General features: G+C 36.0%; 1 protein-coding gene across 5 annotated transcripts in view; it reads left to right on the forward strand.

Annotated features, from left to right (window-relative positions):
* The window catches only part of PDE5A (phosphodiesterase 5A), a 142,110-nt gene extending 127,979 nt beyond the window's left edge, over positions 1 to 14,131 (forward strand). For all 5 annotated transcript variants that reach the window (XM_030313153.1, XM_030313157.1, XM_030313156.1 and 2 more), the window contains 4 exons: positions 940 to 1,003; positions 6,321 to 6,395; positions 7,807 to 7,890; positions 9,501 to 14,131. In XM_030313153.1, the coding sequence (XP_030169013.1) occupies positions 940 to 1,003; positions 6,321 to 6,395; positions 7,807 to 7,890; positions 9,501 to 9,638 (361 nt within the window). In that variant the 3' untranslated portion in view covers positions 9,639 to 14,131. The remainder of the gene's footprint in view (positions 1 to 939; positions 1,004 to 6,320; positions 6,396 to 7,806; positions 7,891 to 9,500) is intronic.
* The last annotated feature ends 709 nt before the right edge of the window (positions 14,132 to 14,840 follow it).

Genomic DNA, 14,840 nt, shown 5'->3' on the forward strand with positions numbered 1-14,840 from the left:
AATCTTTTATGAAAATGGGCTTAAACAGTGATTAAAAATATCTCTGGTGCACTCACTTTTTCTGAGAGAGTTGGTGTAAGACGTAGAGTAGCGGCAGGAAACCGTTTTCTTTTTGCCTTACGTAGTTATGGAGAACGTGCTTTTAGGTTGGGTTTCCCAGCAGGGATGAGGGTTACCATCCTTTGCTATAAGTGTTTCTATATGACAGTGACTGGACTTTGTTTCTCCAAATTATTACAAACAGGTATCCAGATCCAACATGGGAAAACACGGTGCTAAATACAGAACTATTTTCATACTGTAGTTGTGGTACCGAGCTATAGAGCACCTTGTCACCGACTCCAGATTCCGTCCGGCATGGTTTTTACTTCTCTGAACAACAGAAAGACTAAAGAGCTCTGTCCTCTCATATCCCTCCCTCCCTTTCTCTGGCACATACTGTGTATAAGTAAGAGCTTTTCACACAGAAGTCACCGCACATGTTGAGTGCATTAGGATGACCCACCTTAATTCTTGCTCTTAGAGGCCTTATATCAATAGAATATCTGATGTTATCCTTTAATGGTTACTTATTAGTAATCAATGCGTTTTCATCTTACTACCACCGAGAATGGAATACCAAGGTGAAAAAAAAGAGCAACAGCAGGCAAGTTTTTACCCAGAGGTTAATAATTTCTCTCGTGCCAATCTGGAGCTAAATGAGGCGTTTTTAAGGGGAAATTCCAGTAGTTCAGTGGGCAACCAAAAGAGTGACACTCTGCTATCCCTGAATCAGCCACACTTCCATATAAGTTGTTTCTGTTTCTTTTGTCTTTATAAACTGCCATCTTCATAGTTTAGGGAGCTTTAATTTAACCTTTTTACCAGTAACTATTTACTGAGAGTTTATGTTCACATAAAAAGTAAACAGTAGTATTGGGCTTCTTTTTCCCTGAACAGAGCGATGCTGATGACAGCTTGTGATCTCTCTGCAATTACAAAACCCTGGCCTATTCAACAACGGGTATGTTGTTTGCTGACAGTAAAAGTAGTAATTAAAAAGTCAAAGTAAGAAAAGTCTGTATTCTTAAAGGTAGCTTCTAAAGTATTTGTGGAAATTTTTATCCAAATTTTAAGTAGCATTAAAAGCAGAATTGGACATAAATAGGTTTTCTTTCTTAGAAGATTCATTAGCATTTACTAATATTTATAACGTATTAAGAAAGACAGCATCTATACTAACACAGCAAAACCTAGCTGCTGATAGTCTTTAATTCCAGTACTACTTCTGGCTCACTTAGGAATGCTTTTTAACACATTTCCTTAATAACCTTGAAAAACAGAAAAAGCAAATTATTTTTCTTCTTATGATTTTTCTTTATGGTTAGCCTACCATGCTATAACTCAGCTCTAAGTAGGCATTAGCTAGTAGAACTTAAACATTTCCTAAGTCTTAAAAATATAGGAAGTGTTGATATAAGGTGTCAGGAAGGATGTAATCAGGACCTGTGGCTAGGAGGCTAGAAATATATCCTTCTCTCTAAATAAGTAACTGCCATAACATTTTGCAGAGGCAGTAAAGGCCCTAGGCTCAGAAAAAAGATGGCTATACATGCAATGATGTGTGTATTGTGCTTTTGTTTTTTGAGACTGCATTTTGAATCCTGAATGCACTACCTGAGACTAATGACAGTCTGCTGTTGGTCAGGGCTCTGATCTGCAGAGTCATGGAGCCCAATGACAGGTTCATCTCATGAAACATACATGCTGAGAAAACAAGATCAGAAGTGTGCTATCCATGTGCCAAAGCTGACATGCCGTAAGCACTCAGGAAAGGTGGTCTTTACAGAGTGTGCTGCTCTGTAATAATAAATGGGACTGTATGCCCATTTCCAAATAGGGAAGGGAATGGAAGAGGGAAGAATTTGTCTTTTCATTTATCCTTTCTTCTTAATCAGATCCCCAAAAGGTTGAGCAATGAGGTTAGAGTCCAGACATAAAAGCAATACTATAAAGCCTCTATAATTAAAACAGTTTGGTATTGGTGACAGACCAATGGAACACAATAGAACTTTGAGAATTACATAGAACGTTTAATATATATAATAAAGGTAGCATTTCAAATAACTGGGGGAAAAGAGAGACTTTTTACTGAATAATGTTAGGGTGACTTTCACATCTTCTATAACTGTGTCTATTCCACATACTTAAATTCCAAATGGAACATACAGTTCAGTCTAGAGAATTAAACCATAGAAGTACTAAATAAAAACATTTGTGGATTCTTCTACAACTTAGGAGTGAGAAAACTTTCCTATTACTCAACATGCAGAAACAATAGAAAAGACTGGTAAATTTGATTACATAAAAATTAAAAAAAATAAAACTTTTGCATGGCAAAAGACACCATAAGCAAAGTAAAAGTCAGTGAGAAACTGGTAAAGATATTTGCAACTTATATTTGGTAGATACCCCAAATATTAAAGAAATTGTAAAAAATAGAGAAGGAAAAGGGCAACAACCCTACAGAAAAATGGGCCAAAAATTTGAACAAAAAGTTGATGGAACGTGAATGGCTCTTGCTATTTGCAAAGGTTCTCAAACCTCATTCATAAGAAAAAATGCAAATTAAAACTACACTGACACACGCAAAAAACTTGTATAGAATCTCATAACAGCTTTAATCCTAATATAGTAGTAATATCTGCAGCAGACACATTCCAAGACCCCCAGTGGTTGCCTGAAACCAGAAACAGTACTGAACCCTTATATGTACTATGATTTTTCCTCTACATGCATAACGATGGTTAAGTTTAATTTATAAATTAGGCACAGTAAGAGATTAACAACAATAACTAATAATAAAATAGAACAACTATAACAATACTGTAATAAAAGGTATGTGAATGTGGGGTCTTTTTCTCAGAACATCTTATTATATTTTACTCACCCTCCTTGTGATGATGGGAGATGATAACGTGAGAGGCAGTGAGGTGAAGGATACAGGCATTGTGATGTAGTGTTAGGACCTTCTGACCATGTATCAGACGGAGGATCACCTGCTTCTGGACCACAGTTAACTCCAGGTAACTGAAACCATGGAAAGCAAAACTCTGCAAAAGAGGGACTACTGTAGTCAGAACTAGAAACAACCCAAACGTCTTGTCAACAGAACAACTAAACATATTGTGGTCCATTCCTTATTCAGTGGAGCACTGCTCAACAATAAGAAGGAAGTAACCATTGATACCTGTAACCACATGGATGTGTCTCATAAACACTATACAGAGCAAAAGAAGCCACACAAAAGACTACGTTCTGTGATTTCATTTATAGGAAGTTCTGGACTAGGCAAAATTAAAGCACTACAGTGAAAGAAATAAAATAGTGATTGTGAGGAGAGGGAGGAAAGAAGGGGCAGGAATTGACTGAGAAGGGTCATAAGGGCAATAGAAATATTCTGTATCTTGGATGGGGTATTTTTCACATGGTTCTATGCGTTTGTCAATACACTGAACTCATGATCTATGCAATTCACAGTATATAAATTCTACTTCATTAAAAAAAAAAATACCATTTCTCATTTGGCAAAATCCAAACATTTTATGATATACTGTATTGGGGAAGTTGAGGGAAAACAAGGAATGAAAAATACTGTAACTCTTTAGATGTTTATAAATATACATATTCATTATTTACCATTACTTCTAGGAATCTTATCCCAAAGATATACGGGAAAGAATGTAAAAAGATATTTATACAAGGCTACTCATTTTAGTGCTATTTGTAATAGCAAAGACTGGAAGTAACCCAAATACTCATCACTAGGTTACTGATTGAATAATTTGTAGTACGTTTACACAGTGAGTTCTAGGCAGCTATATAAAAAAATTAGGATTATCTGTATACTACTATGGAGTGATTACAAGGATCTATTTTTAAGTGGAAAAAAAGCAAGGTAGAGAAAATGTATATGGTACTCTACCATTTATCTAAGAAGAGGGTAAGGGCGTGCCTGGGGGGCTCAGTTGGTTAGGCATCTGGCTTCGGCTCAGGTCATGATCTCACAGTGAGTTTGAGCCGCACATCAAGCCTTTTGCTGTCAGCACAGAGCCTGCTTTGGATCCTCTGTCCCCATCTCTCTCTGCCCCTCTCCCATTCACACGTGCATGCTCTCTCTCTCAAAAATAAATAAACTTAAAAAAAAAGTAAAATATGAATATATGTACATATTTGCTTAATATTTAAAAAACCTAGGATTAACCACAAAAAAGTTAATGATCCCCTATAAGAGAAGGAAGGAACAGAATTTAGTGAACAGAACCATGGAACCATGTAAATAGTTTAAAATCATAAGGTTGAATTCTCAGCATTAAACCTTAAAAATAAAATGAAACAAACCTGATTTCAGTTGCAAAACCATAGTGACAGAGACTATTTCATTCCAAGTGACATTAAAACAGTAATTTGACCATGTATCTCTTAGTGGGATGTACTCTAAAAACAAAAAGGAATTATAAATCCTTTAAAAAAGCCTTTAAAACTGTTTTCAATAATGTTATTATTAGTGGTAATTTTATATAGATATTCAATCACAATTGTAGATGATGTAGGATAAAAGCAAATAAAAAAATTGTATTGGTATCATTGAGGACTGTCAGTGTGAGTGGAAAGATAAAGATCTAAGGTGGATTAGGTTATGCAAAAACACTGTAGTCCTGAATCTGAATTGAAATGTTGTATGAACTTCTGTTGTGTCCTAGCTCCATCCTCTAAAAGGGCTTACAAATACTGGTAGTAATGAACAAACCTAGTGCCCATACTGAGGTTTCTAAGTATCTCATTAAAGGAACAAGGGCTCCAACAAAGAAATGGCTGATAGCAGTTTTAAAGCAGGAAATGTATAAAATGAGCCTAGAGCATCTTATTCTATCAGAAAGCAGGGAAGCTTTCAAAGACTGATAGGATTCTGTCAAAAGAACAGAGATGCCAACTTTATAGCCTCCCAGTGGCCAAAATGGAACAATCTGATATCAGTAAGGATTAAAATATATTAAACATGTTTAAATTTAAAAGTTCAAAATAATAATAAAAATAATAAAATAAAATCTTCCCTGGTCATCTTTGATAGTTGCTTGGTAGCCATGTTACTTTTTTAATGGCAATTAAAGTGGAGAAAATCAAACATTTCTCCTGCTTTGCTTTGCTTTGCTTTTTTTTTTTTTATCTCCTGCTTTTCTTATACAAATTGTACTTTAGGGAAACTAAATAATTGATGTGGGGAACTTCCTTTTTTATTGTATTTCAACTAATAAAACAAAAAGGAATGACTGCTTTGAATATCACCTTTTTGCAGCCCTTAAGGTAGCGGATCTACTAGACAAAGATCATTAATGGTCGCTAATATCACAAAAAGAGAGGCAGCTGGGCATTGTATAGCTCTTAATGGAAGCACACAGCATTGCCTATGAAGTAGTCAAAAAAAAAAAAATCGGTCAGTCTTATCAAGCCTCTAGATCTCATTACCATTGTGTGTAAATAGGGCACAGAGAAACAGTAATTGTCATCATAGGAATGCAGTCAGCAAAATCCAGATAGTGGGAAACTACAGGATAAACAACCAGTTTATTTAACAACAATAAAAAAAAAATTATAAGGAAATTTTTTTTAAAAGAGAAGAGAATGTACATGTAAATTAAAATTAATTTAAAAGGCACAGCAATCAATCATAATATATGCAGCTATTTGATAACTGGTTTTCACAGCAGCTGGTATAACAGGTGCTTAATAAATATCATTGCTTATGCATACAGATGGGCATACACGGCCTTTTCCCCACTAACTGCTGAAGTTGAAATAACATGTTGCTTTTTTCTGCCTAATTTCAGATTACAAACTCTAGCCTTTGTGATTAGATACATATTTATTTATTTATTTTTTTTTTTTTTTAACGTTTTTATTTATTTTTGGGACAGAGAGAGACAGGGCATGAACGGGGGAGGGGCAGAGAGAGAGGGAGACACAGAATCGGAAACAGGCTCCAGGCTCTGAGCCATCAGCCCAGAGCCCGACGCGGGGCTCGAACTCACGGACCGCGAGATCGTGACCTGGCTGAAGTCGGACGCTTAACCGACTGCGCCACCCAGGCGCCCCTAGATACATATTTAAAAGCAAATAAAATATAATTTCCATTACTCATTATTGTTCTATTACCATTTTGCTAATGTGGTTGAAGCTAGATTTGATAGATTTTATTATCTTTACTCGAAGTCTCTATTCTATTCTCTGTTATAGAGTTATATGCTTTTAACTGCCAAAACTTAATTGGTCATTTATTTCAGATAGCAGAACTTGTAGCAACTGAATTTTTTGACCAAGGAGACAGAGAGAGAAAAGAACTCAACATAGAGCCTGCTGTAAGTCTGAGACCTTGTTGGTAGGAATTATTTCAATACATCTGTGAGTGTGGACTTCTTAACACTTTTATGAGATCTTTCCTTGAGAATACAATTTCTTTTCATTTTATTTTTTAAAGCATTTTTCTTATTAAAAGAATTTTATGTGTTTATTACAGAAAATATAAGCAAATAAAAGAAGACTCTTTGGTTCATCATATTGTACCTACTTTTTTTGTAATTTGTTTTTTCTATTTAAATTTAAATCATAAGCTACGTTTCATTCTGACAAATGGTCTTATGTTTATTATTTCTACTGATTATCTGAAATAGATGCAGCCATAGTCTATCCACTACCTTTGGGGTAATGTTTGCAGTGTTCACTATTACCAGTAGCACTTTGATAAACATGTATGTTGCTAAGTGTTTCTGTGCCATTTTTCATTATCTTATTAGGATAAATTCCCAGAATTGCTGTGTTGAAGGGCACAGATTTTAAAGGTTTTTGATACTGCCTTGTTCACATAGAGTTTGGATCTCACAGACAAGAAGACCCTTCTCAAACCATCTCTAGGTTTTGGAATGAGTTTTTCCTGAAAATGAAGCACGGTCATTTTTTTTTAATTCAAATGGACATTTATTGAGCCCATATTAAATGGGACATGGTTATGACCCCCTTTCTGTGTGTACAGTTTCATCCACTCTGCTCTTTAGTCTCAGCTGGGCACATCTTCTGTCTCACTAGTCTTTCACAATTAGCTCAGTGTCCTATAATGTAATGGTAGGCTCGTTCAGAAGCTCAGAATCTTCTTAGAAAGTCGTGGGTAGCAGAGTAATGGTAACAGCTAATGGAGAATTTGCTTCATTTTAAACAAGTACTGTGAGAGACTCATTGCTTCCCATGGGAGTGCTGGGCTTGTCTGGTGCTCCAGCCATGACCTCCTGGGAATAAGCAGAATGACATCTGCATAATCATCACTAAGAAGGCTCTCTGTGTGGATTGAATTGTAATCAGCTGTGGCCTGAGTGGCTTCCCCCACAAAGCTGAGGGTGTTTGATTCCACATCAATAGACAATTCAAAGCCTGTGTGTTCTCCAAATACACGTCAATGGTCAACTCTAGGGCAGTGGTTGACTCTAGGTCGGTGGTCAGCTCTAGGTCAGTGGTTGACTCTAGAGTAGTAATGAATTCCAAGGGTAGTGTGGGAAAAGTCAGCCAGGATGAACAAGACAGAGAGCATCAGGGCCTTTCTGAGCACAGTGCTGGCAGGGAATGCAGGAGGCTGGCAAAGGGAGGAGACAAGCAGGTATCAGGCCTTCATCAGCTAACCTGGTGATTCATGTTTTCGGAGCCAACTTGCATTGTGTTCTTTAAGTAAATGCAGATATGTGTGTTGTGTGTGTGTGTGTGTTTCTGTGTTTGTGTTTTCAGGATCTGATGAACAGGGAGAAGAAAAACAAAATCCCAAGTATGCAAGTTGGGTTCATAGATGCCATCTGCTTGCAACTATATGAGGTATTTATACAAAAACACTAGACTTGCTAAACTTAGACTGTGTTATGAATTAAAACCTCAAGTAAATTGAAGCGATTAACACTAGGCCTTTTTCTTTTTTTTCTTTTTTTTTTCTTTTTTTTTTTTGGCTGATGAACATGCTGTTTGCATTGAACAAGGAACACATACTATATTTGATTTTTTCAAAAACGTTAATTCATCAATGTGTGACTATCTGTTGAGTGCCCACTGTGTGCTAGACTAGCAAATTGGTGTAGGAACACTTAAAAGAATTATATGCCAGTGCTACCTTAAGGAGGTATACTGTGCATACATTATGTCAGCATATTCTTCTAAGTTTAGGCCTCAATAAAGAAAAAAAAGTATCCAACTTTTTCTCATCTTATAGTGTAGTTTTCATATAGTCAAGGAAAATTTTATAATGATGAAAAGAAGGTAGCTGGAAAAATATTACAGGGTCCCATTTCCTTGCACCTACTGGCTTGGAGTTTTTATTTTTTAGGTAAAGATATTCTCCCTAAAACATCTGGTTTACTAGTTTAGATGTTCATGCCCAAAATACAGAAAGCAGACACTATCCTTGTTTTTAAAAGTTTGAATAGGAAACTGTCTTCAGTTTTAATTATTTGGGAAGACAGCATTTATCATAGAGTTATCATAGAATGTCAAAACTCAAACCCTAGAATCTTCTAATCCAGACATTTTCACAATTCAGTGATGGTTTAATCTTACATTTCATATGTGTGCAAGGATTTATTTCATTTGAATCTGATGTTAAATTCTATGTAATATTGATTTGTACTTTTACTACATTTATTTATAAGTATTATATTATAGAAGTAATATTCTCACCGTAGAAAAGTCAGAGAATTATAATTCTACTAAGACACTACTGTTAATATATCACTGTATATGCTTTATGACATTTTCATATTTTTCACTTAAATTTGCTTTTTGTAATTCATATTACATCATAATGTATTTTTTGTTTTATTTCTTTAACACTTATTTATTTTTGAGGGACAGAGCGTGAGTGGGGGAGAGGCAGAGAGAGAGGGAGACACAGAATCTGATGCAGGCTCCAGGCTCTGAGCTGTCAACAGAGAGCCCAATGCGGGGCTTGAACTCAGGAACCGTGAGATCACGACCTGAGCTGAAGTCGGACACTTAACTGACTGAGCCACCCAGGCTCCCCTTCATCATAATGTACTTTTAAAGCCTGCAAAATAGTAACATAATATACCTAACCCTGTTGTTGAGTATTTAGGTTATTTTCAGAGTTTCTCTATTCCAAAGAAAACTGCAGAGAACATTCTTGTATCTAAATATGTATGGCATTATAGTTGGTAAAGAATAATACCATGCAGAATTATAAATCAGTCTTTATTATACTCTTGAATACAAGTGTATTTAAATACATTGTATAAAACTATTTTATAGAAAACACAAAACAGGGTGCCCGAGTGGCTCAGGCTGTGTCCACACACTTGTGAAATCCCAGCAGTGGGTCTGCTTCTGAAATGAGTGTGAGATGTGACTCTTTGAAATAGGCCTGGGGAGAGGGCTTATTTCCTCGCTGCTTTCTAGTTTGCTTTCTTTTTCTTCTTTAGGCCTTGACCCACGTTTCTGAGGACTGTTTTCCTTTGCTGGATGGCTGCAGGAAGAACAGGCAAAAATGGCAGGCTCTTGCAGAACAGCAGGAGAAAATGCTGATTAATGGGGAAAGCAGCCAGGCCAAGCGGAACTGAGTGGCCTATTCAAGCAGAGTTGAAGTTTACAGATGGTGTATTCTGCATATGTCTAGTTTTGCCACACACTGTACAGATTTAGTGTATACTTTGCCACTGCTGTATTTTTATTTTTGCACAACTTTTAAGAACATAGCATGAAATGTTTTTAGGGGACTATTACATATTTTCTGTATATTTGTTTTATGCCACTGATCTGAGATTATCAATGATACCCACTCTTAGCACATGGATAAGAGCGCTGTTTGTGATGCTTTGTGTACTGCAAAGTGCAAGTTGAATTCTTGCACTGAGATTGTTTTGTTATTCGTTGTTTTGGGGGTTTTGTTTTTTGTTTTTTGGGGTTTTTTGCTTGGGGATTTTAAATAATTGTTTTTGTGTTTTCTGAATTATCAATCTTGTAAAGAATGTTTGGAATCTTTTTTTTTTTTTCTCAAAAATAGGCTAGGAGAAAATTGAATGTATTCTGTGACATTTAAAACTTTCAAAAGATAAAGTGTTGTTGGCTGAGTGGATTTTAAGGTGAAAGGATACTATTTGTCAGCAATGTTTTGCATTAACAAAAAAAGCTAAAACTCTGAAACAGATGGAAAGTACTAGAAGGCAGTATTGTAAAGAAAAGGTATTGTTTAATTGATTTGCTGTTTTTGTTAGTGAGCAGGAAGCAGGAAGGGGAGAACTCTTTCATTTCACATACATTTTATCCAGAGACTACCCATAAAATCTGACCTATCTGATGGAAAGCAGGGGAAACCTTAGGAGAAGACACTGATTTCACTGACTTCACGGTCACTGACTTTACTGAGGGATGAATGTGATCGAGAAATGGAATGGCCGTATCTGTCAGTGAAGGGAAACATTCTGTTGGAAGACTCTTATGAGTCAGTGAGTGTTTTGAACATTGAACTTCCTTTTTTAAATAACTTGTTTTTCTTACAAACCATAGTTTATAAGTGAACAGTTTAAGTCTCAATAGAAAATTGAGAAAAAAAAAGTGATAACTGGAACACTGACCTGAGGTGAGATATGACTGCAGATAAAAGGTAAAATGAACCATTATTTTTCTTTGTCAAAGGAAGTATAGAGAATAGTTTTAATTATATAAACAGCAAAGGGCCATCCTTGATATCGGGGTCAAAATTAAATTGAGGGAGCACTGTAAGATAAGAAAGCTTAGGCCTGAATAAACTTAAGAGTATTCAGTTTGCAGTTGAGAAACTGCCCAATTTCAGTTTATAGGACTAGTCAATTAGAATCACAGAAGTTTGGCTATGTATGCTAATTGTTGACCCTGAGCTTATAGTTGTTGGTATTCACTTCATTTAGCTTTTAGTACATTTAGAAAATGTTAACATTGTCTTAGATTTGAGCCCTTTGGAATGGATTCCCATTGAACACGTGTGCCATAAATACACACTTATTCAGTACTGGAGAAGTAGATAATGAATTGAACAACTGGTTCAAGAAAGGAAAATCTGTTCCAAATACGTGGAAATGTTTGGACTGGGGCAGAGTAGGAAGAGAAATATTTGTCTGAATTGTTAACCACCCCCCTTCCCAAAAAACAGGTTCTGAGTTTTTAGCTATCACTAAATTGGATAGCAAATCTCTTGGGGCCATGGTTCAGCATTCTGAAACACCTTTTTTTTTTTTCTCTAAACTGCCTAAAATTCAACTTATTCATTAAGTTTTTAAAATTCTGAGAGTGTATCTTACATAATGTGACTTACTTCTTACCATTCAGGTAAAAAAAAGAAGGGCAAAACAAATTGTATTGCCATTCCTTTGTAGTGGTAAAGGCTAGTATAGAATGTTATCAGCTGTTTGTTTCCATATGTATTATTGTTGTAATACTTGTATTTTCAGGATGTTATTCGATTTTTATTTGATGTCATATAGGTGAGATCTATAAGATTGCCTCTTGGTGGCACTGGTGTGTAAATTACACAGGCTGTTACTAAAATAACATATCTATATACTGGTATCCCCCTATGCATGCATACATAATTCCTTAGTATAGAAAAATTGTTTAAAGAATAGCAGTCTTTAATGACCTTTACATCATACACATTGTGATTTAGCAGTTATGCTAAAATCTGTAATCATATACTTTAGTAGTTTGTTTAGCTCCATCTAGTCTATGCCACTGAGATGTATGGAGGTTTTGTATGTGTGTCATTTTAACAAGCAAGAAGATATATTTAGATTAGAAATTGTTTGGTTTACCTTTAGACAGTGGTTTATTTTACTTTACTAGTTTAGCAATTAAAAGAAGTTGGGTAGTACCATGCCTATTTTGTTGTTGGAAGTTTTAGTTCTTATAAGAAGAGTACTTCTTTAGGACCAGTTAGTTGGTGCAAATAATTTTTAATTTTTAGGAAAATCATTCCATATATAGATTAATATCTGATACAGGGGCAAAATCAAAGCTTTAGTTCTTACGTGAATATTTTTCCCAGTATCTTCTCAAGTGGGAATATATATATATATATATACACACATAGTGGGAAAATATATATATATATATATATATATATATATATATAGTCCTCCCTCATCCTGCTCTATATTTCTGTTAGCCATAACTAGCAAGAAGTTATTCTTTTTCTGGATTAAAGTAGTTTTGTGATAGTTATAACTGAATGACATACCATTCATTTCAATTTTTAGCTCCAAAAGTCCCCACTATTATACTAAGTTGTTAAAAAAAAAATCTCTATAAAATTGTCTGGCCTTCTATTTTTCACAAGACTGGCCCTTGCCAGTCGCAGTCCTGTGTGAACTTGTGTAAGTCACTTAACCTCTGTGTGCCTGAACACATTGGGCTGTTAAAGGAGTTATGTTTGGGTGAAGCCTTTGTCTTCAAGGAGAATGTCACAGAGGGCAGCTACTGTGTAAGCCCTAGTGGGTCTTGGAGACCAGTGTCAGAAGTGGGATATTGGGCTACAGAGCATGGTATCTCATTCCACATGTCATTTCCTGTTTTGAAGATTGAAACAAGACAATACATTTATTTGGCTTCTCATGTGCATCACCAGTGACTGTGAGATTTTGAGCACCTTGCCTCAAGGTACAAACTCTGGACAGTGGTGTTGTCACCACTGATCTCTTAATCATAAAGAATAGTTTCCTTCAATAAGAGTACTGAGATAAGAAAGTGTATGAAAATATACTGGAAATACTGGGTTCTGGGAGGAAACTGGTCACAGATGTATTCTTGCCTAGCAGTGGAAGTGCCTTTATTTTTAGCATAGAGCACAAATGTTAGACCTACTCCAGTTTGACTTTCAGTTTTCCTGTGTTTTCCACCAGATTTTACTCCTAACACTTTATAGGTCATCACAAGCAGTGCTCTTGTTTTGTTTTGCTTTGTTTTGTTTACAAGAGTGATTTTAAGAAGAGAGGAGGAAAAGGTGTAATTGCTGTCCTCTCCTGTGAACAACTGTAGTTAAAATGAGGTGGTATAATTTAACGTCTCAGTATTAGACATGCAACAGTCCACCTTTTATCGAGTCCCTGCGACATGTCAGGCACTGTGTTCAGCCAAAGAGACAGAGCAGTGACCTCAAGGAGCTCACAGTCTGCAGGAAGTGCTGGATAAGAGACTTACCAGCTTCTGATCCTACCAATTGAACATGAAAATATAGGGTACGTTATATCACTTTCATTTTCATCTATAAAATACGTATTATACAGTTTTCTGAGGACCTTCTCCTGCCCCGCCCCTGCACCCTCCCCCTCAAGGATCTTCTTTACCTGGAACTTACTAAGAATCTGTCCGTGAACATCCTGCCTTCTAACAAGTATGGATCCTTTAGCCTGTTGATAGCTTAAAGAACACCTTAAGTAAGGAGTCATGTATTCTACTATATAGGTTTTTTTCCCATTTGCTAGCCAGGTAGAGCTTACTCAGAGTTCTCTTAGATTGTTAAATTGTGCACAGTTTTGGACCCCTTCTGCTCCTCCACAGGGAGCAAGGAAGAAAGTATTAAAGCTCACTTGGCCCTTCCATATGCTTCTCAAAAGCCTGTGTAAACATGTCTTAATAAATGTCATTGAAAGCAGTGTAAATAGTTGAAAATATAAATTTCTATTACGGTTTAAGAAAAGAAAACCTTATGGATCATCACTAGCCACTGTTAATATCTATTTGTATTCTTATACCTTTTTCAATATATTTGAACAAATATATAGTTTCTGGCACTATTTTTGTACTAGGATAAAGGAGTTACTGTGTATATTATGTTTAGTTTTAAAGTCCTTTTAAATAATTGTGAGTGTTGATTTCTTGTCTTTCCTCTCCCCCCACCATGAGAACCATGTCAGATGACTCTTCCATGACAAAATCACTTTAAAGGAACACTTCCCTACCTGTGATCCCTATAAAATCAAGAGATGGTCAGAGTGATCTTCTGTTGTGCAAACTCTTCACCTGTCAGTTGTTTACTCATTTTGCTATGCTTTGTAAGAATAAAAAGAAGAATGAATAAGTAGGTATGACTACTGTGTGATTATTAGGGGAATTTTAGGCAGGGAGGATGGGTCCAATGCTTTGAGAGACTGTAGGCAAGCTAGCCTTTGGTCATATTAGCTGAGAAAATGTGGTTTAATCAAACCCTTTCCTTAGTCAAGACTCCTCTCAGTAATAGTCTTCTTTTTATTAACATCCTTTGCTACCAATTTGAAGGCAACATTTTCCATACTTCCTGTGCTTCAAGTCAGTAACAGCTCTCTGGAGGGTGATGATTACCTGCTTACTGTTGCATAAGGAGCTAAGACTTAGGAGTTAAATACTTGACAAATGGCGTGAGCTGGATTCGAGCCTAGACCTGTCTGGTTTCAAAGCAGGTATTTATTCCATTTAGTTCTTTCTTTGAATTTTAATTGTAAAAGTTCCAAAATCCATTCTTAGTGGATCAAATGGGCTATCTACAAGCTTTAGAGAGAAGATTTACCTCACCCAGCAGGTTTGGTTTTGTTTGGGTTTTTACTGTTAATTTTCCTATAGTTCATCTGAATAGCTAATGTCCCACCTTCACAAAATCCCAGATACCGCCCTGTTTCAGTACTGCTAATGTAGAGGTGTGAGGGTATAATTAAATTCAGAATATCTGATTCATTATTTAGTTTTGCTAATATGACAAGCCCTAGACAAGTCCTCTTCATGTGGGACATAATATCTAGGCTATACCTAATTCACAA

The sequence above is a fragment of the Lynx canadensis genome, chromosome B1, assembly GCF_007474595.2.
Source record: "Lynx canadensis isolate LIC74 chromosome B1, mLynCan4.pri.v2, whole genome shotgun sequence".
Lineage (NCBI taxonomy): Eukaryota > Metazoa > Chordata > Mammalia > Carnivora > Felidae > Lynx > Lynx canadensis.